Source organism: Mirounga angustirostris, unplaced genomic scaffold (assembly GCF_029215605.1).
Source record: "Mirounga angustirostris isolate CCGP_5_RB_7025 unplaced genomic scaffold, mMirAng1.0.hap1 SCAF_5, whole genome shotgun sequence".
NCBI lineage: Eukaryota > Metazoa > Chordata > Mammalia > Carnivora > Phocidae > Mirounga > Mirounga angustirostris.
Genome location: NW_026991713.1, coordinates 3178829 through 3201980, shown reverse-complemented (window position 1 = coordinate 3201980; position 23152 = coordinate 3178829). Strand labels below are relative to the sequence as shown.

The following is a 23152-nucleotide window of genomic DNA, read 5'->3' as shown; positions in this document are numbered from 1 at the left end:
GCTGCCTGCAGCAGGTGCTCAGCCAGTGTCTGCCGAATGAAGGGTGCTCTCCAAGGGGGACCAGGCTTGAGCACTTGGCCATCCACAAGTGGGCACTCAGACAGCCTTAGATTCTGGTTTTTATTATACTTTCCCTGCCCCGAGTTGTAAAGGTGGTGGAGCAGAGTCCTGAGGAGCCAGCGGTGATTGTTCAGGGGCCCCCGTCTCTCTTCTGTGGGCCTCCCCCAGCTGACCCGTGTCTCCAGCCTGTCCTCACCTGTGACCCCCTCTGCCTGGGGGCGCCCCTCGCTCCCACCTCCTGCTTGTGGTGAATCTCAGCTTTACTGTCTCTGTCGCCTGCCTTCCCCTTCCTGGTGGGGGCGTTGCAGGGGTGACTCCCTGTGCCTCATGCAGGAGGGGTGTGCTCTGTTGAGAACTCAGGGGCTATTGTCGGGGGGTCCTCTTCCGGGCGCCATCCTGGGGGGCATCTCTCCACCTGCCTGTCCCTGGGCTGCCCTGTGGGGTGCGGTCCTTGGTCTGGGCGCCTCCCTCTCAGCTGGATGGGAACCTCTGAGGGGCCACAGGGTTGGGTCCATGACTCATCGTGAGTTCTCGTGCATTTGTTCTTCCATCTGAGAGTCCTTCCCGGCCACCCAGTTGTGTGGTCGCTAACGCTATACACTACGTATACTATATACAGGATGGAGACCCGCCCGCCCAGAAAATGTAGCTGTGGTCCCCACTGTTGGCCTGCTGATAACCAATGAATCCTTCTGAAGTTTCATGGTCTTAGTTCAGGGGTGATATCATGTCTGTCATTTTCACTTGAAGCTACTAAAATGTTTTGTTCTGGGCTGGTGGCATTAGGGACTTCTGTCATTCGGGGCTGCAGAGGTAGACTCAGACCTGTTTAAAGGTCAGCCGGGTGGCTGGTGCAGAAGGGCTGCCTTGCTCCAGCCTTCGCCCCCCGCGGCACAGCCACCTTCCCGGACACCCGGTCAGGGAGGAGACCCTCCTGCTTCTTCCGCCTCCCTCCCTCCCTCCCTCCCTCCCTCTCTCCCTCCCCCTTTCCTCCCTTCCTTTCAGCATCTTTGTGGAGACGTCATTTACCTGTCCTCTATTTCACTCACTCAAAGTGTACAGTTCAGTGTTTTTAGTCTGTGGAGTTGGACGATCATCACCATAGTCAATTTTAGAGCATTTGCCTCACCAGCCGTGACTCCCCAATCCCTCCTCCCCAGCCCCTGGCTGCCACTCATCTGCTTTCTGTTTCTGTAGACTTGCTTATTCTGGACATGTGCTTATTCATGTGTGTGGGATCATATGAATGTGGTCTTCGTGACTGGTTCCTTTCGCTGCGCGTGATGTTTCCAGGCTTCATCCATGTGGGAGCGGCTGTCAGCCCTTCATTCCTTGTTGGAAGCTGACGGTATATTCCGGCGTGTGCCTGGTCACCCACCGATGGGCCTCGGGACTGTTTGCGCACTTTGGCTATTCAGAGTTGAAGCCGTTGCATCCTCTTCCCGGCCCCAGAGTCCCCTCCACCCCCAGCCCTCCGCTCCCATCCTATTCTCCGTTTGTTTTCATCACCATCATGAGCTGGGAGTTTTGACCACCATGTATGTATCCGACATGGTAGATAGTTTCATTTTCTCGTTATAAAAACTTTTTATAGATGACATCATACTGTGCATATTCAAGTTACTCTTCAGTGGTAGGCTTGTAAGTTCACCGATCTTGGTTCTTGTAGTTCCTTCGTTTTTATTGTGGTTAGTATTCCATTATAGGTGTATGTTCCAGTTTGTTTATTTGTTACTCAGTTGATAATGGACAAAGGGATAATGTGAATTCATTCTTCAGTTGATGATGGATAAAAGTTTTTCTTAAAATTTTTTTTTCTTTTTAGCGTTAGCGACATCGCTGAACCTGCCTCCTGTGTCCTTACAAAAGGGGTTTTCATGGCATGTGCCTAGAAGTGGCATTATGTCGTGTGTATCTGCTTTTTGTGAGGAATCACTGGGGTCCTCTTTAAAGCAATGAGTTACTGTGGTGTTTTTAAGCAGTACAATTCATTAAAAAGTTTATTGGTGAACATATTTTTTAAAGAATGATTTCATGATGTGCTACTTATTCTTTTAAAATGGCTTTAGCTGAAGCCTGTTTTTCTTTTTGGCTATGCAAGACCAGATAAAAATGCAGTTTTAATAAGATAAAATGAGATGCCTTTTAGTCTGAGCTTGAACTTTGCTGGAACATTTTCTGCTCAATAAACACAAGTGGTGTGCCCATGAAGAATTAATGCATTGGTGCTTTCCTGGGAGGCAAGGGGCCTGCAGCGTGTGGTAACACTGCAAGACCCATGGAAATGCCTTGCACATAGAGGTCAGAGGCCCACTGCCTGCTGGTTTTGAGCCATATTCGTGTACTGAGACATAAGGGAAGTGTGCAAGCCAGCAAGGTAGGTGCATAGTGCCGGTGAATGCTGTCTGTAGGTCACTTGGCGGTAGTCAAGCTGCTGCCATTTATGGCTGTCTCATTTCTTACACGTTCTTATTCCCATTTCCGAGACGAGGAAGCTAAAGCCTAGAGCAATTACCCAGGCCCTTTGGTTCTTAAAACAGGAAACCTTCTACCAAGGTCGGGGAAGCCTCCAAGAGATTTCTGGAAAGGGACCACGACAGAGGGGTTGTGCATGACCTCCGTGGGCTGATACTCTTTCTTTCCAACAACAACAACAAACCCCCAAACCCTCCTGGATTCTGTGGGTCAGACTGGTCTCTTTTCTATGGTGTCACTGGGAAGGTTCAGAGGCTGGGAGGGAAATCAGAAGAAGGCTGGTGACTCACGCCTGTCGAGGTTGATGCCGGCCATCATCAGCTGGGACACCCCCTTGAAGCTGTTGGTTCTAGTGCTTACATGTGGGCTTCTTCAAAGCCTGGTGGCTGGGTTCCAAGAGAGAACCCAAGAGAACCAGGTGGAAACTGTGCTGCCTTTAAAAACTTACATCTTCATTGAGACTCACATATAATAATAGTTCACCCATTAAAATTCACGTACAACACCATTCCCTCATTTAAGGGGTGAAAGTCAGTGGTACTGCGGTGTATCCGTCGCCACAGTCAACGTTAGAATATGTTTGTCCCCTCAGGAAGAAGCCCTGTAGTCTTCTGCTGTCACCTCAGTCTCCCATCCTCCACCCCAGGCAACCACTAGTCTCCCTTCTGTCTCCCTTCTAGACATTTCATGTCAGTGAGATCATAGAATAGGTGTTTTTTTTTTAAAGATTTTTATTTATTTGACAGAGAGGGAGTGTTAGTGAGAGCAGGAGCAAGCAGGGTGAGGGGCAGAGGGAGAAGCAGGCTCCCCGCTGAGCAGAGAGCCCGACGTGGGGCTCGGTCCCAGGACCCCGGGATCATGACCTGAGCCGAAGGCAGACGCCCAATGGCTGAGCCACCCGGCGCCCCAGAATAGGTGTTTTTTCATGACTGGCTTCCCACGCGTAGCGTGATGGTTTCAAGGTTCTTCCGTGTTACAGCGTGAGCTAGCACTTTATTTTTTAGCTGATGACTATTTCACTGAATAATATTCCAGTTTACCATGTTTTTGTTGTCCAAGAACATTATAAACGCCAATTCATTTTTTTTATTTTTGTAGGTAAACTTAAAGGTTCGTGCGAGTTTGGAGTCCAGTGTGCTTGTCTTTGCCTGCCTCGTACTCCTCACAACCCCCGTCGCAACGTGGGGGCTATCGAATGTCCGTTAAATTTTGCTGAAACATTTTAGGATATAAAAGGGAACATTTTCTGTAATCAAAATGTTGTGTCACAGGCACAGACATGGAGGAATGAATGGAAAACTGAAAAAATGCCCCAGCATAGAGTAATCTCCTGCGTATTGAAGACAGTGTCCGCAAACCAGTAGGGAATAGGATAGGTTTTTAACCAATGTCATTGGAGCAGTGGATTATTTTTTAAAAAAGTTTTCTGCAGGCGCCTGGGTGGCTCAATCCTTAAGCGTCTGCCTTCGGCTCAGGTCATGGTCCCAGGGTCCTGGGATCGAGCCCCACATCGGGCTCCCTGCTCGGCGGGGAGCCTCCTTCTCCCACTCCCACTCCCACTGCTTGTGTTCCTGCTATCGCTATCTCTCTCTCTGTCAAAAGAAAAAAAAAAGTTTTCTACAGTCTGTAGCAAAATAAAATAAATTCTAGGTGACTCAATACTTAAGGGTAAAAAATAAAACCACACAAGTGTGGAACTAGGACACAGTTGGAGATTTATGCCATCTCAGTAAGTCGGCTGGGCTGAATGTTCGTGCGCTCCCAAAACTCACAGGAAGCCCTAACCACCAGACTGAGGGTGTTAGGAGGTGGGGGTTTTGAGGGGGTGAGGAGGTCCTGAGGCTGGAGTCCCCCGTGGTGGGATTAGAGCCTTTGTAAAAGAGACCCCAGAGAGCTTCCCTGCCTCTTCCGCTGGGTGGGGACGCAGCAGAAGGCACCAGCTGAGGCCCTCACCAGATACCAAATCTGCCAGCACCTTGATCTTGGACGTCCAGCCTCCAGAACTGTGGGGAATAAATGTCTTTGTTTATAAGCTGCCACATGTGTGGTATTTTTGTTATAGCAGCCGGGATGGACTAAGACAGTTGGGGGTGGGCCTTTTTAAGTAGAGTCCTCAAAGGAGAGCCCCGTGTAATGCATAAAAGTGAGGTTGACTTAACCACAGAGACCTTTAAGCTTCCATAAGCCAAGAGGATGGCTTTGTCACCTGTCTGTCACCATTCTGTTCTCTTTTGGTTTTCTGTTGCTGCTGTAACAAATCAGCATAACCCTATTGGCTTATAATACACACTTGCTGTCTTATAGTTCTGGTGCTGGGCTAAGATGAAGGTGTTGGCAGGGCTGCAGTGCCCCCGAGACCCGTGCTCTTTCTCATCTTCCTGCCGTGCCCGCGTTCTCGGGTGGTTGATATCTCCTGCTCATTTCTCATGGTGGCATGAGGCTGGGGAACCTCTAGGCCTCACATGTGTGTTCCAGGCAGATGAGGAAGGGCCCACACTGCTGGTGACTGAGCTGCGCTGGGTCACAGGGCCTCCCCTGGCTGGACGCCCCCGCCGAGAAAGGGGTGCGGGTGCGGCCACTCAGTGGACCGCCCTGGTGTCTGCCACGGGGACTGTTTTGTTTCCATCTGTTTTCCAAGTTTACTCTGATGAACAGAAGACTTTATTTTTAAATTTAATTTTTATTTTTTTAAAAAAGATTTTACTTATTAGAGAGGGAGAGAGAGAGAGAGAGAGGGCACGAGTGGGGGAGCAGCAGTGGGAGAGGGAGAAGCAGGCTTCCCGCGGAGCAGGGAGCTCAGTGTGGGGCTCGATCCCAGGACCCTGGGATCATGACCTGACCTGAAGGCAGACGCTTAACCGACTGAGCCCCCCGGGCGCCCCCAGAAAACTTTTATAATAAAATCATTAAGTCTTTAAAAAACACATTTATCTTCTTTTTGTGATTCTGCATTCTGTCTTTGACGAAATGGCAGCAGATGGGAATTTCCAGACGGGCATTTCAGCATTAGTTCGTAGTCCTGCCGCTGGCACACGGTCCGGGAGCAGAGGCTGCTGGAACTTGGCGATGCTGAGTGGCTCCCAGCTCCCAGCAGCCTCGTTGGCAGCGGCGCCTGAGGCCCTGCCGATGCGGTCAGGGCTGTGGCTCCCTGGGCTGAGGCCCATTTGCCCGGCAGGCTGAATGCCCCGTTGTGTGTGTGGCGTGGACCTGTGTGGCGCCATTCATCCCTTCCAGACGGGCCCTCGGGACCCGTGGCAGCTGAGGGAGAGTTGCTGCTCAGGCGTGTAGGTTACTGGGAACTGGTCCTTTTCCCGAGTTAGTGTGGGCTCTTGAGGAAGCTGGAGAGAAGCTAATCGGTTTTCCTTTCTTTTTAAACAGCATCCAGCATGTGTACGGCGCCCAGCACCCCCCCTTCGACCCACTGTTACATGGCACGTAAGTGAGGCCTGTGGTCATGCTGCATCACGCACGCGCCTGGGCGTCCTGGTGACCCGCCGGCCTCCTCGGGGTCCTGAGGGGAGCAGCGTGGTCTTCCCTCGAGCAGACACGCGTCAGGGCCTCGCACGACTGGTCCTCCGGACAAGGGCAGAGGAGGAAGCCCAGCCCGAAGTGGAGGAGAGCATGAAGCTGGCACCCCCTTAGCTGACGGGAGGGCCTGGCCCCGGGCCTGTTCTCGGTGGTCAGCTCACTTCCCTTGCCCTCCACTGCACGCTCTGCCCCTGTGTCTGGCTCCTCCACCAGAGCCACGCAGGGGGCTGGTGTGACCCCCTGCCCATGCTGGCGGGTGTCACTGGGCCCCCCGCGGGGGCTCTTGCTCTAGTGGTGCTGTGTCGCGTCTGCACGCTGAAGGACAGCCGCTCCTGCCCCCGCCGCCCCCACTGCTGCCTTAGGAGGTTTGCGGGCACTGGCCCGTGTGAGGTTTGGGGACTCCCTGTGCATGCCGTGACTGCGGTGCTGGGGTTCCTCCTGAGTGGCTTCTGTCACTGAGCAGAGACTGCTCAGCGGTACTGCCCCTCGAGAGCCTCTCCTTCCTGCCCCCGAGTCCTAGGAGTCCTCTTCTGTTTTTTTTTTAGGATTATTTATTTGAGAAAGAGAGCGAGAGCACAAGAGTGGGGGGGTAGGGAGGGGGGCGAGGGAGAAGCAGACTCCCCACCGAGCAGGGAGTCCGATGTGGGGCTCGATCCCAGGACCCCGGGATCACAACCTGAGCCGAAGGCAGACATTTAACCGACTGAGCCCCCTGGGTGCCCCAGGAGTCCTCTCTTGGATGCCTCTTTGGGTTGTGCTTGCTCTTCACCCTCAGCTCAGTTGACACTGGAAGCTTGAATGTGCACCTTTCATCCATGGGCTCCTTTCTGACCGGTCGTGGGGTGAGTCCGCTCCAGCCTCCGAGGGGACAGCTGAAGTCTGCCTTTGCTTTGCAGCTTGCTCAAGGGCGCGCCCAAGGCGCCCGCCACACCCGTGAAGGCCAAGAGAATCAGCACCTTCCAGGAGTTTGAGAGCAACACCAGCGACGCCTGGGATGCCGGCGAGGACGATGACGGGCTCCTGGCCATGGCAGCCGAGAGCCTGAACACCGACGTGGTCATGGAGACGGCCCACCGCGTCCTGCGCAACCACAGCCAGCGGCAGGAGCGCCGCAAGCCGCAGGAGGCGCCGGGCCCCGGGCAGGAGCCACAGCCTTCGGCAGAGCCTCCTTCGGTCCCGAGCGGTGACCTCCGGCTGGTGAAGTCCGTCAGCGAGAGCCACACATCCTGTCCTGCAGGTGGGCGGGGGCGCGAGGAGATGACGGGCAGTGCTGCGAGGGAGAGGGGCTGGAGGCCTCTCGGTGCGGGAGGTTAGCGGGCGTTCCGTCCTCTTTGCCACAGGAGCTCGTGCCCTTGGAAGACCTTGAGGTTGTGATCCACGTGCCCACAGGCCTTCCCAGGCAGGAGAAGCCGTAGACTTTTCTTTGTGTCCCCAGCTGAGTGCTTCTCTCCTCCGGGTGGAGGGTGTGGTGTGTGGCTTTCGTGGCCTGGCTGTGAGAGGCCCACAGTGAGCACCAGGCCCCAGGGGACTGTGTCTCCCTTCTAAGTGTGCCCCGGTTGTCCCAGGGGGACATTTCCAGCTCAGGGGCCAGGCCAACTGCACGTTCAGAGGCTGCACCTCCTCCGGCAGCTTCCAATGACACCCCCTCCCCCGCCGGGACACCTGCACGTGGCTCAGAGTCTGTAGGGGGCAGAGTCTGGGGTGTGGAATGACTGCCTCCAGGTCATAAACTCAAGGATGCGATCAGCGCATGTCTTGTACCCCATGCCTGCTGCTCAGTAGCCTTTCTGGAGACGGCTCTCAGTAGCTTTGCTTTTTGTTTTTGGGGGTGTCTATGATGTAAAACAACACAGTATTTGATGAGCCTCTGTGATGGGTCAGACTCTTAGGGCTTGGGGTGCCCCCAGGAAGTCCCTGGCCTGGAGTGTGTGTTCTGGTGAGGGGGACAAGCACTGACCTACACGTTGGGTCAGTAAGGAGGCCTGGAGCGTGCGGGGAGGGGACAAGCGCCCTGGGTCGAGACAGAGGTGGGAGGTGGCGACAGCAGCCTGGACCTGGGGCGTAATCTTCAGTCAGAGCGTCCAGATGCCCTACTGAGAAGGTGACACGTGAGCATCAGTGAGGTGAGGCAGTGAGGCGTGGGGAGCTGGTGGCAGAGGGGCCGGCCTGCACCGCAGCGGACTCACGGCCTCCCTCTCCCAGGGTCTCTGGGGGTCAGGGGGACTGCCCCTTGTTTACAGAGGAGAGAAGAGGGCATCGGGCAGCCTCAGCTTGCCCTGCTGGGACCACGGAGCTGGCGTTCATCCCCCTGTCTAGTTTTCAGAAACCCTTCCCGGGAGCTGACTAATGTTTGGAACATCACACGTCTTCGTGGGTGAGAACGCTGTGAATTAGTTCCTTTGACCAGTTTTCATATTGGAATCTGAACTATTTTTCTCCAAAATAGGCTGAACTTCAAAGTATTTGAGTTTAAAAATGAAAATCTGGTTAGGGCTTCTGCGAGTGGGTCGGGGTTCCCCGAGACTGACGCATCCTATGCCGATTACCGCCTGCGCGCCCCGGCCGGGCAGTGCCCTCAGCCTGGGTGCCTGTTCAAGTTGGCAGGTGCCCCGGATTCCTCTGCCCTCTGCTGTGCCCCACGCCTCTGGGGCCTGGGTAGAGCCTCTGTGACACCTGCCATCTGAGCAGTTGCTGGGGGGCGGGCCTCAGCACCCGTAGAGGTGGGGGCCCATCTCGGCTGAGCGGGCAGGCTCCTGTTCTCTCAGGCCGTGGGGCTGCTGCGAAGAGCACCACAGGCCGATGGTGCATGAGCAGCAGAAAGTTAGGTCTCCCAGTTCTGGAGGCCGGAAGTCAGGTCAGGCGGCCAACACGGTTGGGTCCTGGCTCTCTTCGGGGCGCAGACAGCTGCCTTCTCACAGTATCCCAACATGGGGGAGACTAGAGAGGGGAAACAGGCTGTCTCGTGACTCCTCAGGAGCACCGATCCCATCAGGGGACCCCACCCTCCTGACTTCCTCTAAACCTGAGGCCCTTCTTCCTAACACCGTCCCGTCTGGGGAAGGACTTGCGCATACGGACTTTGGGGCCTCACAGCATTCAGCCCATGGCCAGGTATGCAGTTGGGCTGCATCCTGCCAGGGTGGGGAGCCTTGGGGTGGCCTCCTCCTGTAAAAGCCAGGTGAAGGATGCCCCAAGCGGCTCATGCTGGGGAAGGGGCCGATTACTGTGCTTGCCTTCTGCCTCCACCCGCTTGCGCATCAACCATCTTTCCTTTGCTTTCTGAGCAGGCTTTTTGTGAGCAGTTCATTTCATGATAGCAGCTAGTGTTTATCCATCGCTTACTGTGGGGCAGAGACTGTCTCGGGCCCTCGTCATGATCAGATCCCTCTGACTTTGTAGCCAGTCTAGGAGAGAGCTTATGGGGGAGGTATAGGGAGGTCACGTGGCTCGCCCAGCATGCTGAGCGGTGGGGTAGGGTTCAAGTCCAGGGCGTCTGAGGCCAGGGCCTGCTGCTAGCTGCTGATCTCCCCACAGAGAGCAGGGCCTCTTCGCTGGTGATGCCGCCCCCAGGGGACATGAGGTCCTGTTTTAGGACCTTTCCTGTTAACATCTGGGGCAGGGAGTGTGTGCTCCTGGCATGAAGTAGGCAGAGACCAGGGTGCCTGGCCCCCAGGGGACTCTCTGGCCCGACCGTGCACAGTGCCAAGGGGGAGAGGGCCGCTCTGGAGCCCGAGGTGGCCTCTCAGGGAGCCGACCCCACGGGTGGCTGGCAGTGGTGCGCAGAACTCGTGGGCCTGTGTTCAGTTCCCTTGGTGGGCTGTTAGTTGTGGGGATGGCTTACTCGGTGTTGGCGCTAAGACGACCACGTCAGCCCTCATTCTTACTGGGCTGGGCCCGGCGCAGATGTGTTGACTGGCAGGCAGTCTAGTGGGGAAACACAAGGATCTGAGTCTTTCACCTCCGTGGGTGGAATGGAGCCTTGGAGTGATGGACAGGACCCAGAAGCACCCAGGGGTAGAAGTCCCAGTTCAGTCCTGTTGAGGAGGGCCAGGACGTGTCAGGGAAGGCTTCAGGGAGGAGGTGATGTCTCTAAGGTTACCGGTAGGGTGAGGCTCCAGGCTTAGGAGGTGGGGCCATCCCAGCCGAGGGGAGGTGCCGGGTGGGCTGGGCTGGCTGACTGCACACCTCATCTACGTGGTTTGCAAGTTCCCCCAAGGCAGGGACCATGTCCCATTACCTTTGTTTCCCTTTGGGGTCCTGTGTCATTACGGGAATGTTGCTGAGCTAAACTGAGGTGTCTTCAGGGCCTGGTGACCGCGGGCTCTCCCCTCCTCCATGTTCTGCCCCACTCTTGTCCCTGCACCGGCCCCACGGCCCAGGGCCAGGCCAGGCCTCTGTTGAGGTGAGGGACCTGTGAGTGCCATTTCATGTGACTGTGCTCCTCGGAGCGGAGTTGTGTTTCTGGGGCCTGGACGCTGTGTTTCACGGGGCCCAGTCTGATCAGAGTGCTGCCTGCCCTTCCCACTGCCGGCATTGTGTCGGGTGCCTGTCCCTTTATGGTGCGCCACCGTGGGAGCTCACGTCACCCCACGCAGCGTCCACAGGGCCTGCTGGCTGCCCTCGCCTTTGGCCTTCAGCCCTGGGTAGATGGCAGCCTGAAAGTTCCGGGATGCTGCAGCAGGGGTCTCCGGCTGGCCTTCCCCGCGCCTCCTGCTTACCTTTCGACTGTCCTGACTTTCTTAATCAGTGTCTGAGGTATCTGTACCTTTGTATCTGAAGTCAGATGCCCTTTGCTTGGTCTAGGGTGCCGCTGGCGTAATGGGGAGCCTGCGCCTTTGGCTGCGAAGGGCTCAGTGGGCGTGGCTGGGGAGGACTGTCCATCGCTGATGGGGACTGAGCTGCAAGTGGGTCCTGGGTGGACACTGGCTGCCCCGGAGGGGGACACTGATGTGTTTTCCACTTACAGTAGCAGGGAGACCTGCTGTTGACCTTCCTGCTTCCTTGGGGGGCAGGGGGCATCACTGTGCCTTGCAAACCCTGCCCGTCCCATCTTAGAGGGGGACCGGATGTGTGCTCTGCTCAGGACGACCTGGTCCTTACATGTCGGAGTAAATCACAGGGATGCTCTCTAAGATGGCGGAGAAGTAAAACTCAGCACGTTTGGTTCCGCGTTAGAACGAGGAATCCCTCCTCCCGCCCATCGTCTTTCCTGAGGAATCATGACGCACAGCGGAGTGGCAGATTCTGAGGGCGGGGAGGAGGGGGTCTGAGCATCGCTGCCCTGGGCCTCCCGGAGGGCAGGCCGGTGGGGACACCTCCTGCAAGCGAGGGGTCAGTCCTGCGGAGGGGCTGGGACTTGCTCTCACCTCGACGCCCACCTCTCCAGGCTTTTCTGGAAGCTTAACTGGGCCAGACACTGCTCCTCTGTAGCCTGAGGGTTTCTGTGTGAAGCCTTTCCGGGCCGCGATTTTAGGGTAATGAGTCAGCTCTGCGGGAAGGAGGGGGTCGGTGGGAGTCTGACAGCGGCAGCCAGGAGCCGGCATGTTTTCTTCACTTTGTTTGGTTCCCGCCCCATCTCCTGGAGTTGGTTTTTTCCTCTACTTTAAATTTCAGTTCTGGGAGATGTGACCATTCAAGGGTATTTAGACCTGGGGGTGTACAGCCTGGTGCTGCCTGTTCCTGTGGGCCCCTCATTGGTCCCTGGTGGCTCTTTCTGAGTGGGTGTTGGGCCTTGGGCTCTTTTCTGTGGCTCTTCCTGGTCTGGGTTCCTGGATTTAACGCACGGTTTCACTTCGGCCCTGTGTGTCCCTGTCGGTGGGCCTTTGTGCGTGGTGGTAGGTGGTGCCCTGGGGCGGGGGGTGCTGGGCAGGCCTGCAGCCTGCTGCCCCTCCCCTGCTTGCATGCGCTCTAGCTTCCTGTGCTTTCTCTTAGTGATGGTCCCTGCCCGCCTCCCTCATGGGGCTTGGGGAGATCCAAGGGGTGCAGTGCCTTTGTGGGCTTCATGCTCCTCCACGTGTGGCTCGGTGGCTTCCTTCTGTGCTCAGGCCCAGGTGAGCCCCACAGGCACCAGCAGATCCTTGGGTTGTGTCACCTGGGCAGGCCTGCTAGCAGTGGGGGAGCCGGGGGGGTCTGGAGTTTTCTGGTTGTCGTTTTGCTTTTGTGTGAGGCACGTCTGTTTTCCCAGGGAGTAACGCTCTACCAATAAGGCCAGTGGGCTTCTTGGGTGTTCACTAGTTTCACTTTATTGCCCCGGTCACGCGGGTCTGCACTGGCCGGTTACGGGAGGAGGGGATGGCTGTGGCACGGTGGCGTTCCCGAAGGGCAGGTGGCGCGGGTGGGAGCCTTCTTACTGGGGAACAGGGCCATGGGGGGGGGGGTCCAGGAGGCCATCCTCACCCCCTGCGCGCTCTCTCCCCAGACAGCGCCGGCGACACTGCTCCTCTGCAGCGGTCCCAGTCTCTCCCGCACTCGGTGGCGGCCGCCGTGGGTGGCACGTCTGACCCCAGCGCCCTCAGCAGCTCAGCGTTAAGTGAACGAGAGGCCTCCCGGCTCGACAAGTTCAAGCAGCTCCTTGCCGGCCCGAACACAGACCTCGGTGAGTCCCCCGCTGGCGGAGGGCACGTGCTCCTGCGCCCCCACGTGTGGTTTACTTTGTCAGAGGGCGATGTGTTTGTGCCGTCCTGCGTGAGTCACAGAGATGAGCCGTTTGTCCTTGAGGTTTACTTCAGCTGTGTGTTGGTCATGGGCTTCCGGGGCCATTGATCCGGTATTTTCTGTTCTGTTCTATTTTTTAATGCTCCGATTGAACTCCTTTGGCTTCTTGGGGCTGAACTGGTTTGCTCCACAGGACTGGCCAGCTTGGTGTCCCTGCTTTTCAGAGTCTTCGTGGGGACACAGAGCTGGTGACCGGGGTCCTGAGTGCTGCTGACTTTACACCTTCCTTGGTGTAAAGTGTGGGATAGGCCGTGAACACCCCGGGAGCGCAGGCTGGGCTGGGGTGGGCGGGCCAGCAGGGGGCCGTACAGTCAGCGGTGTGGTTCTCGGGGGTCACCATGGCCGCGGGGCCGCTCTGCCACCAGGCTCTGAGGCGGGTGCTCGCCTCCAAGTCCATTTGCTGGGCTTCCCCTCGAAGCTGCGTCCTTTCCTCGGTACGTCTCTTCTTTGCGGAGTGCCACGCTGCATCGCGCATCTTGCTGGCTGCGGGGGCTCTCCAGAAGGTGGGATGTGGCCGCGGTCACGAGATCACGCATGGTGGAGGGTGGGTGCCAGGGTGGCACGGAGGGCTGGCGCGCCTCGGCTGCAGTGCCCCGCTCCGCCAGCAGGTGGCGCGTGAGGCACGCGGCTGGGCTGCCCAGCAGGGAGGCGGGCGGAGGCGGAGCGAACATGGAGCTGAAGGATAGGCCGCGTCCCTGAGGATGCTGCTCCCCTTGTGGGTGCAGAAGGGTTCCTTCCCGCGAGTTTCTGCGTTTTCATTTTCCTGATTGATTTGCTCACGCACACGTAAGACAGTCACGCGGCACCAGAGGATGTGCGGTAAAAACGTGTCGCTCTCCTCTTCCCCAGGCCTGCTTTCCCTCCTTCGCGTGATTCCAGGTGTCTTCTTCCAGGGACAGGAAGGGAGGCCTCTCGTTCTCTTAACGCTGAGCTGCTGAGGGCGCTGGGGTCAGATCACGCACATGACGATGCACGTGACGTCTTAAACTTTTTATTTTGATGTAATTTCAAATGTAGAAGAAAGTTGCAAGAACGGTACAGGCGAGTCCTGTGTTCACCAATCGTTTGTACTTTGCCCCGTCTTCATCCTGTGCGTGTGCCTGTGTGTCTGCGTGCTTTCCCCGAACCGTTTGAGTCCGTTGGAGACCCTGGACCCCTGGGCCCCTGAGAGCACCACTGTCTGTTTCCCAAGCACAGAGACACCGTCAGAACATTGCACAGCGAGATGGTGCGCTCAGCTCATCCGCAGTGCACATTCTCTTCCTGCCAGTCGCCCCAGTGATGTGCGCAGTGTGTGTCGCCCCGCCCGTCCTCCCCGTCAGCCAAGGGGGTCCCAGCGTGCACCGTGTTCCCGGGCGCCAGGGCGTTTGAGGAGGGCAGGCCAGCCATTGTGCAGCGCCCCTCAGAGGGGGTGTCTCGTATCCTCCTGATGAGATTCAGGCCGGTCGTTTGGCAGGGATGTCGCCTATGAGGTTTGTGTTGTCTGTCACCGTGGCGGGAGGCCACGGGGCGGGTTGGCCCTCGGGTTCAGGAGGGAATGCGATGACTGGCGAGATGGCGGCTGTCAGGTCCTGCACGGGGACGGGGGGCGGACGCGACTCTTCTGTGGTAGCTCAGAAGTCGCGTGTGGAGCGGCGCTTCGGGGTCCGTGCATCTGTGCATGTTTCCCCCCACGCGTGGTGGTGCTGCTCTGCCCCCCACGTTAAACCTCACAGCATCTTTCCCGTGGTAGCGCTAGAGACGCGCGCGGCCCGCACGGGCTGTGCGCCCGGGACTCCTTTACCGCCCCTCCGACGGGCACTTCGGTTCTTCCCAACTTTGTGTCACGGCAGTGGGCTTGGACCTGTGATCCTCACCCCGCGCTGGTGACTAGCGATGGGCATCGAGCGTCCCGAAACGTGGGTCAGGGAGAGGAGGAGCTGGGGTGGAAATCTCACCACGACGCTGGGAAGTCAGGTGGATCGGGCGCCAAGGAGTCTAGTCGTGGGGTTTGAGCCCGTCCCTTGGCCACTTGCTTTTCCAGCCCGCCAACACACCTGTGCCCCGAGGCAGTGTGGGGAGGTGTCAGAGTGTGGGGAGGGCAGAGGTTCTGGGACAACTGCTGGCTGGGAGTGCGGGGCGGTGTTCTCCAGCCCCGTGACTGGAGCAAGCCTGGAGCGCTTCTGGGGTCCTCGGTCGCCTGCCCAGTGGTGCTGGCTGTGCTGAGGGGGCACACCCGGGGAGGGGATGCATACGGAGTGTTTAGGAGCGGGCCCAGCACACGGTGAACGCTGAACAGTGCTACTCATCTGCCTGATTCATTTGCGTTGGCCTCTTTACCCCTTACCTTGATTTTCAGAGCACCGATGCACGTGGTCGCTGTGGTCACTGCCGAGTCAAGGCGGCTTGCACGTGTCCTCTTGGTTAAGTTAAGCGGTTTCTGACAGTAGGGGGCACGGAGGTAGTTGGTGAAGACAAGATACACTGATAGGAATTGCAGTTCTGGGTCAGGAGCTGAGCCCCCATTAGTCTTCTGGTGGCCTTTGTCAGTGGACTAACTTGTGGACATTAAAATCCTACTTCAGAACAAAGCTTTCAGGAATCATGGGGAAAGCGGCTATGCACGGGCAGGAGGAAAGGTTAACATGTAAAAATAAGATTCTTTTGTTGGGTTGGTGCCATTACGAGTGTTTTCTGTCTTTTGCATTTGTTTGAAGTATCAAATCTCACACCAAAAAGCTTTCAAAGTTAAACAATTACTGGATTTGTATTTAGTGGCAGGAGAAAACACAGCCAGTAAATTGCCTGTTTTTATAAGGCATTTAAGATAGCCTTGGAAGACAGTGGAATATATTATCTCCACGTTACATAAAAGACATAAGTGGCAAATATTTGCCAATGTTGGAGAAGCAAATCACTGATGTGAGAAGTGCCCACAGAAATGATTCTACCTGCTGAATGTCATCTCGTCGGCGGAGAGCTGTTTTTCTTTGTTTAGCTTGTGCTCTGTTATGAGCCTGGGGATGAAAGTAGCAAATAGAACTTAACAGCTCATTCTGCTCTTAGCATTGACTCAATATTTACTCGTGCAAAAGGCTGCTGCTTTGAAGCCCAAGAAAATGACACTTGGGGGCGTTCATTTTTATCGCGCGCGTCTGTGCGTGGGAGTGGGACTGGGCTGAGGGCAGAACATGCGGTCCGGAGGCCCACAGAGCCGCCCGGTCTCAGTGGTGGGGCTCGAGGACATGGGGTCTCTGGGCCTTCAGCCGTGACTACTGGGGGAGCGAGGCTGGCTGCACGGTCTCGTTCCAGCTCCCTCGCCTGAACATCCAGTCTGGCCCGAGGGTGGAGAGTGTCCCTGTAGATGGAGGTGGGGAGGAGAGGTGTTTTCTGGGGGAAAGGGGTCAGTGGAGCCGCTCACCCTGGAAGTGAGGTTTAGGTAGCTGCCCCCTCAGGGCCCGCGGCTGGAGGACAGCCCTGTGGGGCCGGGGTGGCAGGAGGAGGCAGTCCAGCCTTGGCGCCAGGCCCTGGCTCTGCGCAATCCACTCTCAGCAGGTGACTGGGGAAATGAGGCCCACCCTGCAGGATCCTGTGACCCAGAGGTGATTTATGGAAAGCGCCCACAGGGTTTACTCATTCAACCGGGATTCGTTGGGCACTTGCTGTTGGTGTAGGCACTGGAGAGAAACAGGGAACCAGAACCCCGGGCCCTGCTCTTCAGGAGCTGACGTTCTGGTGTGAGGAGACAGGTGGGGACACATACACACACACTCAGTACTCCAGAAACTCACAGAAGGTGCTAAGGTGCACATGGGGAACAAAGCCGGTGGGTGGGTGCTGCTGTAGCTGAGCCATCAGCCAAGACCCTTGGAGCAGGCACCTTAATTCAAGATGAAGTTGAAGGTGGGCCGGAGCCTCCCAGGGGCTGGTCGGTGTTGGGACAGGGCTAGTGCTTGAGGACTGGAAGCAGCTGCTGAGGCCCAGGCCTGGCGGGGGAGGGGTCGGGAGGGGGCAGAGGCCAGCAAGCAGGAAAGGACAGGTCCTGAGGGCTCTGAAGGCCAGAAGAAGGAGCTCACCATGAAGCCTCTGGGAGGTTTGGAACCAGGGAAGCAAAGCTTGGCACAGAGCATCTGGAAGTGGTTTCTCCTCTGCGGAAGGAAGGGCCGTGGAAGATTTCTGGCCAGGGTGTCTCCAGCAGGTTTGGGCTGGGGCTGGGTCCGCGGGCAGCCCCTGGGAGTGCAGAGGGGGAGGGATGGAAGGGCAGGGAAGGAAGTAGGGGAGTAGACTGGGGAAGGGCCCGAGGGTATGGGCTGGGGGTGGGTGGGTGAGGCGGTTGCTTTCCCCGGGGGCTGCAGGGCAGGCCGGCGGGGGTGGGGTGGGGGGGTGGGGTTGGCTGGCAGCTGGTTGGACACAAAGCTGGCTAGACTGGGGAGCAAGGGAGGCCAAGATGGCACAGTGGGAGCCTCGGGGCTGTGAGGAGGGGGCTTCTGGTGCACAGAGAGAGAGGGACTTGTTACACAAAGCTGGGGAAAGCAGTATGGACAAATAATTCCACGTTGTTGCCATTCTGGGTCCTCACTCCGTGGTGGCTACGATGTGTTTATATACACGGACAGCCTCCGACTTACGATGGTTCGACTTTATGATGGTGTGAAAGCAGTGCGCGTTCAGTAGACACTGTACTTGGAATTTTGAGTTTGGATCTTCCCCCGGGCTAGTGCTCCGCGGGCGCTCCTCTCCCGTGGTGCGGGGCAGCGGCCACAGCTCCTGGTCGGCCTCGCGATCACGAGGGTCAGCAGTGCTACGCGGGCACCCAGGCTGCTTCTCGCTTTCTGTACGGTGTTCAGTGGATTACATGAGCGATTCAACCCTTTAGTGTGGGCTTGGCTTGTGTTGGTTGGTTTTGCCAGCCGTGGGCTAGCATGAGCGTCTGAGCACGTTTAAGGTCGGCTGGGCTAAGCCGTGATGCTCGGTAGGTGAGAGCATTCGATGGATGAGGCGAGTCCGATTGTGCGCAGACTGTCGCCAAGCCCCGATGAGCAGGTCATCTGCTCCAGGTGGGAGCTGAGCCTGGTCTGCGGCTGAGGAGGTTGAGTCCTGGGCTCAGCAGGCGGGCCCTGCGGCCCCACAGTGAGGGCCACGCGGGATGGGAGCTGGTTCAGGACACGGGCTCCGGCCTTCTCCATGCTCTTCGGGGTCCTGAGGAAGGAGGGGCCCTTTTCATTCCCGAGGGCCTTGTCAGAGAGCCTGGAGCAGAGGGCTTGTCTTGGGCGTCGTGGGACGCCTCTGAAGGCCGTGTGGCCGCACTCCTGCTCCCTGGGGTCCGGGCGGTGGGCAGCTGCACCCAGCGTCCCCCTCTAGGGGTAACCACCGCCCGGCGCTGCAGGAGGTGTGTGCGCCCGCTCGGGTGCCCTGAGGGCCGGGTGGGCTCCAGGTAGCTGGAAGGTGAGAGCTCCAGCTAGCTCCGACTTTTCCTGGGATCTCCCTGGGAGGACTGGCCCTTGGACCTGAATCCCGGGTGTCACTGGGAGCCCCTGAACAGCAGAGGCCCCAGGGAGGAAACTGAGGACCAGCTGGTCTTTGTGCTTTATGCCGCTCCTGGAGCAGCAGCGCCGCCGTCTGGGTGCTCAGCGCTCAGGCCTGGCCAGCCAGGTGCTGGTCTCTGGGAAGGGGTGCTCCTCTCCCCTGCCCTGCTCCACCCCTCCCCTGCTCCTGCTCCCCCCACCTTACCTTGGCCTCTGCCCCTGTTCCCTCCTCCCCTGCCCCTCTCTCCCACTCTTCTCCCTCCCCCCACCTTCCCCCTCCTTCCGCTCCTCTCCCCAGGGTTCCCCCTGCTCCCCCCTTGGCCTCTGTGCCTGTCCCCGCCTCCCCTCCCTCCTGCTCCTGCTTCTCTGCCGTCCCCCCTCTTCTCTCCCTCTGCTCAGGATTCTCTCCATCCCACCCCCTCTCGTTGGCTCCCCTTTTTATCCGAGGTGTGGACAGTGTGGTTCTTTACCCTGTGGCTCCAGTGGGGCTTTTGGGAAGTAACTAGGAGTGTAAAGAGGGGAAAAGTCGTGAATGCCCCACTCAGGCTGTCAGGAACCCCGGGCAGGTGCCTTTCGAAGGCCCGGTGTTATCTCATTTCTGTGGTTTGAGGAAAAGGTACTTTTAATGAAACAAAGAAGCTTCGAAAAGAGGGCTGCCGAATGCCTGAGACCGCCCGAGTCTGTGAGCCTGCCTGCAGCCCAGGTGTGGGGCCAGCGCTGGGATGGGAGTGAAGGCGCAGGGCTCTGCTGGTGCTGTTCTCATGGCCCCCGCCTCTCGAGGTCCCCATGTCCATGCGCTGAGCAGCACTCTCCGACCGTGTGACCAGGTGCAAGGACACGGGCCGCCGTGGGGTCCCCATCCCTCTCTGTGACATGGGACGTGGCCGGCTGGCCAGAGCCCGTGGGTCTAGGCTTCTTGGGCTTGTCCAGTCCCATCCGTGTCTGCACCTTTCACCTGGCCCTCCTGCAGTGCCCCTGTGTCTGGTTCTCCCTGTAGCATCTTTCTGAAGTCCGCAGGGACACGGGGCAAGGCACCTTTCTTCGGGAACATACCTGAGGGGAGCTTGTTCTTAATCAGGTCATCTATTTTTATTTATTTATTTATTTATTTATTTATTTTTTTAAAGATTTTATTTATTTATTTGAGAGAGAGAGTGAGAGAGAGAGCACAAGAGGGAGGAGCGGGAGAGGGAGTAGCAGACTCCCTGCCGAGCAGGGAGCCCGATGCGGGACTCGATCCCGGGACTCCAGGATCATGACCTGAGCCGAAGGCAGTCGCTTAACCAACTGAGCCACCCAGGCGCCCCCAGGTCATCTATTTTTAAAGGTGGTTTCTGGGTTAAAGGTGTCAGCTGAGTTGAATTCCCAAGGCCCCAATTTCTCCCCCTGACCCCGCGCCCTGCTGTGCTATCCATCTCTGCACACGGCGGCTCCCCCTTCCCATCGCTCTCCTCTGTCTCCTCACACCCCCACCGCCCGTCAGTCACTGCAGCTCCTTGGCTTCATATGGGCAGCACCTCTGCCCCACGCTCTGCCCCAAGCCACCACCTTCCGCCTGGTAACAGTGGCCTCCTCACTGGGCCCCTGGCAGACCCCTGTGCCCAGGGCCGTGCTGCACGTGGCGTCTGTGATCCTTTGGAAGTGAGGTCTGGATCAGCTACTTTGCAAAGCCATCCAGGGCTCCCCTTTCACTCAGGGGCCAGCCATAGGCCTCATGACAGCCTTCAAGGCCCGCAGGACCTGCCTGGTCCCTCTCTGGCCTCCTCTCCTCCCCTCCACCCCTCGCTGTGTCCCGCCGTTTTCAGAACATACCAGCACGTCCGTGCCCAGGGCCTCGGTGCTGCCGTCCCTCTGCCCTGGATTTCTGCATGACTCACTTCCTCCCGGTCTCTGCTCACACGTCCGCTGCTCATGCAGCTCTCCTGTCCGAGCCGTGGGCGGCCGCAGCACGTCCTGCCTGCCCCAGAACGCCTTACCCTCTTCGTTCCCTCCTCAGCCGGCTTTGTTTCCCTGCGGGGCACCCTTCGCCCTCTGCCCACTTGTCCGTTTGCTTGTTCCTGTGGCCCCATCCCTCCAGGGGGGCCGGGCGCTGCTGCCTCCTCGGTGCCTGGCCCAGGGAGTGTCCCGTGGTAGACACTTGTCCTTGGTGTTGCTGAGCAACTGTTAGACACGTCTCCTCTTCCTCGGGGAACATAGTCCTCCATCTCTGGTTTTGTTTCTTTAAAAGCAATTACTCAGCGAGTAATTCCTAACGTTCAGACGGTGGCTCAGCGGCGTACTGTGCTTCCTTTCGCTGCGGATGGTGTTCGTGCCCTGTGCTCTCTCCGATCTCTGCCCATCCGCCCCCGACCCACCCGCCTGCCTCCGGAGCCTTTGCCCGGTGTGGGCCCCGCTCTCGCCCTCCTCCGTGCCCGGGGGTGGGGGGCCCACGCACATTCCTTCCTCTGCTTCATTTTCCCACCCTAGTGCTTCTGCGAGCATTGGAACTTAGAGATGTTGTTGGATGTTGTTGGAACTTAGGGAAACAGGAAAGATGATAAAACCAACAAACCAAAATTGCCGCTGCGGTGCCGTGGTCTACGCGTCCTGCCCGCCCTCGGAGCTCCGGCGGGGGGGCTCTCGGCGTCGTGTCAGCCGCACCCGCGGCGGCCTCCTGGCCTTGGGGTTGGAGCAGGAGGGTCCCGGGGACCCGCGGGCCCAGCGCCAGCGCGCTGCGGTTCGCCAGGGCCGTGGGGTTGGAGCGGCCTGTAGGAGCAGTCAGCTGGAGAGACACCAGATCGAGCGTGATTCGGTGAAAGGAAGGATTTCCTTCAGAATCTGAGTAAACCCTCAGTTTGCTAGGAGACCTTTCAGGGCTCCTTCAGGGAGCTCTGTTGAATGATGGTTTTCTGTGCATAATCTTAAAAGTGAATGTTAAAAAAATGTGAGTCTCCTTTACGGTTTTAAGGTTGCAGTCTTAAAAATCAATCTTTGACGTGTTTGTCTTTTGTCTCTGATACTTCCTTTTGTAGATTAGGGTGTTGTGTGTGCCTGGGCAGTGGGGGGAGACTGTGGAGCCTGCGTTGTGTGCGGGGAGGGGGAGCGGGGAAGGGGGCACTGCCCCGTGCTCTCTGCAGCATTTTGGGCTCCTGACTTTGCTCCGGGAACTTGCTGCCTCTCATCGATGGTTAGTTACGCCCGTCTTCCCTCTGGACGGTCAGTCACCTGCCCTCCTTTTCCAGGGACCGGCGACTGCTGCGGGCGCCGTCTTGGAAAACAGTGCTGGAGGGCATCCCTGTGGTGGTGATCCGCGTCTCTGCTCCACTGGCTGACGTGGGTTGCCTCGTGTTGAGGGGGACTGGTGAGTGTTCATGTTGGCTGCAGGTAACAGAAGATCAGACTCAGGGACTTTTAAACGAATAGGGGTTATTTTTCTCAGCCAGATGCCCGGGGTAGGTATCCATTAGGCATTGGTCACTGCCATGTCATCAAGGGTCTAAGGTCGTGGCCATGAGATGGTGGTCATCATCCCGTGTGAGGCCACCACAGCGTCTGTATTCTCATCAGGAAAGAGTTTGACCAGAGCTGGGTCCCATGTCAATCCCTAGCTGTAGGGGATCCTGACAAGTAAGTCTCTCATGTGGGCTCAGTCATTGGCACTTTGAACTTGGGGTTCTGGTAGCAGGGAAGAGGGAGGAGATGGATACTGGGGAGACAGCCACCTGTGTTGCCACTCAGATAGACTGGAGGGTCTGTGTCACCTCAGTGGATTTCCAGTTCCTTGAGGTCAGGGGCTGTGTGCTGGGATCTAAGACCCAGAGAATGAATTGCCTTGCACGTTTGTGGAATATCGGGTGTGGAGGGAGCGAATGGGCACACTGTGAATTTCACAGGCAAACAGCAGTGTTTAGAATGAGCTCCCCTTGGTATCCGGCTTTGTTCCCAGAAACGGAGAGACTCTGAAGGGCCACAGACCATTGCAAGCCAAGTGTCTAGCTCTGGAAACTGCAAAAAAAAAGAAAAAGATATTTTTGTTTGGAGATGGTTTGTGTTTCTTGGAATCTCTCATGAAAGTAAAGAATGACCCCCGATCATGAGAACTGCTACGTGGAACTGAGAAGAAGGTCAGGCTCAGGATGGCAGTCAACACGTGTTAACTTAGGAAAAGCTGCTGATGCACCTTGACCCCCTGGGGGCGTTGGGTGTAATGGTGAGCTGTCCCCCTGAGCCCGAGGGAGAGGTGACGGGAGCCCCAGTGGGGGAGGTGGTATCTGTGGCAGGTGGGTCCCCCTGGGGTCTGGAATGGCGGCCTGGCGGCCTGCGAGGGACATGTTGGTGATCGTGGACCTGGGAGCCCCTGCCGAGGACATGTGTCCGCCCAGCTCTGGGCTCCAGGTGCTGCTTGGCTTTGAGAGGCTTCTGAGCTGTTGTGGGTTTCTGGGTTTCAGTACGTTAAATGGAAGAAGTACAGCTCTCGCGTAGGGGTGACAGTACTGTTATCTGAGTCCATTCCGGCTGCTGGAACAGAATGCCACAGACTGGGGGCTTCTAGGAGCAGGCATTGATTTCTTAGACTGAAGTCTAAGGTCCAGGTGCCAGCAGATTCGGTGTCTGGTGCAGACCCACCTCACTGATGGCACCTTCTTGCTGTGTCCTCCCATGGCAGGTGTGGAGACGGAGCTCCCCGGGGTCTCTTTTGTAGGGGTGCTAATCCCATTCATGGGGCTCCACCCTCAGGAACCACTCACCTCCCGAAGGCTCCTCCTCCAAACACCATCCCGCTGGGAGTCTGCCTTTAACACAGGGATTTGGGGGGCTCCAGGTGCTGTCTGTGGCAGCCGTTTGCTTGACGAGACACGGCACTCCTTGGTCACTGTGAGGATGGTGGCCTT

At 57.6% G+C, this 23152-nt stretch overlaps 1 protein-coding gene across 5 annotated transcripts in view; it reads left to right on the top strand.

The window, feature by feature from the left end:
- Nucleotides 1–23152, top strand: part of TBC1D22A (TBC1 domain family member 22A) — a 322639-nt gene that overhangs the window by 10781 nt on the left and 288706 nt on the right. For 3 of the 5 annotated variants that reach the window (XM_064590475.1, XM_064590477.1, XM_064590474.1), the window contains exons 2-4: nt 5914–5970; nt 6960–7300; nt 12482–12658. In XM_064590475.1, the coding sequence (XP_064446545.1) occupies nt 5914–5970; nt 6960–7300; nt 12482–12658 (575 nt within the window). The remainder of the gene's footprint in view (nt 1–5913; nt 5971–6959; nt 7301–12481; nt 12659–23152) is intronic. The other 2 variants (XM_064590478.1, XM_064590476.1) reach the window with 1 other exon arrangement.